Below are 2,180 nucleotides of genomic sequence, written 5' to 3' on the forward strand. Positions count from 1 at the left end.
TTTTGGTTTTTTTAGCAAATGTATTCTTGCTCCATTATTTTTAAAAGTCGAACAGCAAAAAGTTAATCTCCTTTTACCACAAAAGTAAGGAAAATCATGCAATGAGATGATCCCTTGGGGCCTCGGCACAGACACACTTCTCCCCACCAGGGCTACCGGCAGCCCCGGCAGGACTCATGGGTTTTGCCCCCGGGCAGGCTGGTCTGTCCATCCGCTTGGCTCCTTCCCAGATCAGCGCACCCTGACGGTCCCTCAGCCCCTTCAGTCTGAGGGTTCGTCCCTCATGGCCTTCACAAGCCAGTCCCGTTCAGTCCCCTGCTCAGAGTCGCTCGTGTCACTGGCCTCCACGGCCAGCAGCTTGGAGTAGTTGATCTTCCGTTCTCGGGGCAGTCTGGGCCGGATGGACAGGAACAAGGCCAGCCAGAGCCACAGGACCACGCAGCAGGCCTGGTAGAGAACAGCCAGGCCGAAGCGCATCCCCACGAAGCCGCCGACAAAGCTGCCCAGGCTGGCCCCGCCCCCGTAAAAGTGGCCTCGGAACATGGCATGGAGCGGTCTCTCCGTGCCCGGAGTGGCCAGGTCCTCTATGGAGGCCCCGACTGCCCACCACAGAGCCCCGTGGCTGATGGCGCTGAAGATCTGAACGGGGAGAACAGACCACCAGCTCCAGAGGAACGAGTAATACAGCAGCTGCCCCGCCAGGCAGCCCAGCCCCAACCCCACTGTGCCCACCTTGGACAGCTTCCTGAGCAGCGGAGTTTTGAACGGATGAAGCAGAATTTCCCCCAGCAAGCCCAGGGCCACCGAGAAGCCCATGACCAGCTCGCTGCTCCCGTGGTCTTTCATGTGCCAGAACAGGAAGTTCTGCACGGCACTGGTGGCGGCTCCTATCAGGAGGACAGTGAGGGCGAGAAGGATGAGGCGGGCGTCACCACCGACGAGAGACAGGGCTTTGCCCGTTCTGTAGCTGGGCTCGCGCCGCCTGCAGAGGGGGACGGGAAAGGCAGTGCTCACCAGTAAAGCCACGGTGCTGACCAGTGCGTAGCCGTAGAAATGCACCACACCCCGGGGGCCCTTTGTCACCAAGAGGCAGTCCAGCTTTCCCACCAAGGCTGCGATGCCACACACGCCCGCCGACGTGCCCAGCAGCCTCCATAACCACAGGCTTCTGTAGCGGTCAGTGGCATCCACGAAGTCCAGGTATTCATAAAGGCTGTCATCTGCCACCTGCTCCAGAGGGGCGCTCAGCAGCTCCCAGAACACCAGGGAGCCCAGGGAGAGGAGGAAAGTCCACCGCAACCCTTCCAAGGAGAGGTCAAGGGCCTGGGCGTTCCCCTTGGCTGCAGACTGGTTGGCTGGACTTGCCAGCGCTGTACCCCCAGCGTGCAAAGGGACAGCAGTACTGACCACGCTGAAAGCAGCTGCCCCAGGAGTACCTGCCACCCCTGAAGAGGTAGGATGGAGAACGCCCGATGTGGTCCTGGCCCCGTGGACGGAGCCCAGAGAGTAGCCAGGCAGGTGACTGACAGATTCTCGGCCACTCTCCCCAGGTCTTCCTCTGAAACCATCGGCTCCTGCGACCCCAGTACTCCTCTGGGCTGGGCGCCTGGGCCCCCCGGCGGGGCGGTTCGAGGCTGGCTCCGGGGTCGAGGTGACGTTCACGGTTAGTGCGACCCCCGGTGGCAGGACCGTCACCGTCACGCTGTGGCTTCCATTACAGGGGCGGTCTCTGTCCAAGGGCGGCACCAGGACCATCAACAGGCTGGCTCCCACCGAGCCGAGCAGCGAGCCTATCAGAAGCACCCTCCGTTTCTGGTAGCTTTTGGCCAGGAAGGCACAGAACGGAGCCCAGAAGGTGGCGATCAGAAGCTTGGTTCCCATTAGGATGCCCACCCAGGGCGCGGCCAAGCCCAGCTGCCGCAGGTAGAGGGTCAGGAACGGGGTCACGCAGGCATCCCGGACCCCACACACCAGGTGGAAGAGCCTGGCCACCCACAGCGCCCTGCTGATGTCCCATTGGGGGTTGGCGCTCATGGCTGCCCGGCTCCGTCAGACCCGGGCGGGCGGAGGGCGCGGCGGGGCGCGGGGCGGGCGCGGCGTCATGTCCCCGGGAGGGGGGCTCCGAGCGGGGACCGAGCCGCAGGGCGCCTCCAGCCTCCGGCGGCGCCGCGGTCACCGGG

The 2,180-nt window shown here is 63.8% G+C and overlaps 1 protein-coding gene across 2 annotated transcripts; it reads right to left on the reverse strand.

Moving 5' to 3' along the window:
* Positions 1-2,180, reverse strand: MFSD6L (major facilitator superfamily domain containing 6 like). 2 transcript variants are annotated; one of them, XM_084986130.1, is made up of 2 exons: positions 733-2,180; positions 1-639 (listed from the first exon to the last, which is right to left on the reverse strand). In XM_084986130.1, exons 1-2 carry the CDS (start codon positions 2,032-2,034, stop codon positions 262-264), a joined length of 1,680 nt encoding a protein of 559 aa, XP_084842256.1. In that variant the 5' UTR covers positions 2,035-2,180; the 3' UTR covers positions 1-261. The 2 variants fall into 2 exon arrangements, with proteins under 2 accessions (XP_084842256.1, XP_005674701.4); XM_005674644.4 differs by having other exon boundaries at positions 1-2,180.

This window comes from Sus scrofa, chromosome 12 (assembly GCF_054392235.1).
Source record: "Sus scrofa isolate SSC_HxYL_T2T_F1_AM1 chromosome 12, Sscrofa_HxYL_maternal_Yorkshire_Landrace_v2.0, whole genome shotgun sequence".
NCBI lineage: Eukaryota > Metazoa > Chordata > Mammalia > Artiodactyla > Suidae > Sus > Sus scrofa.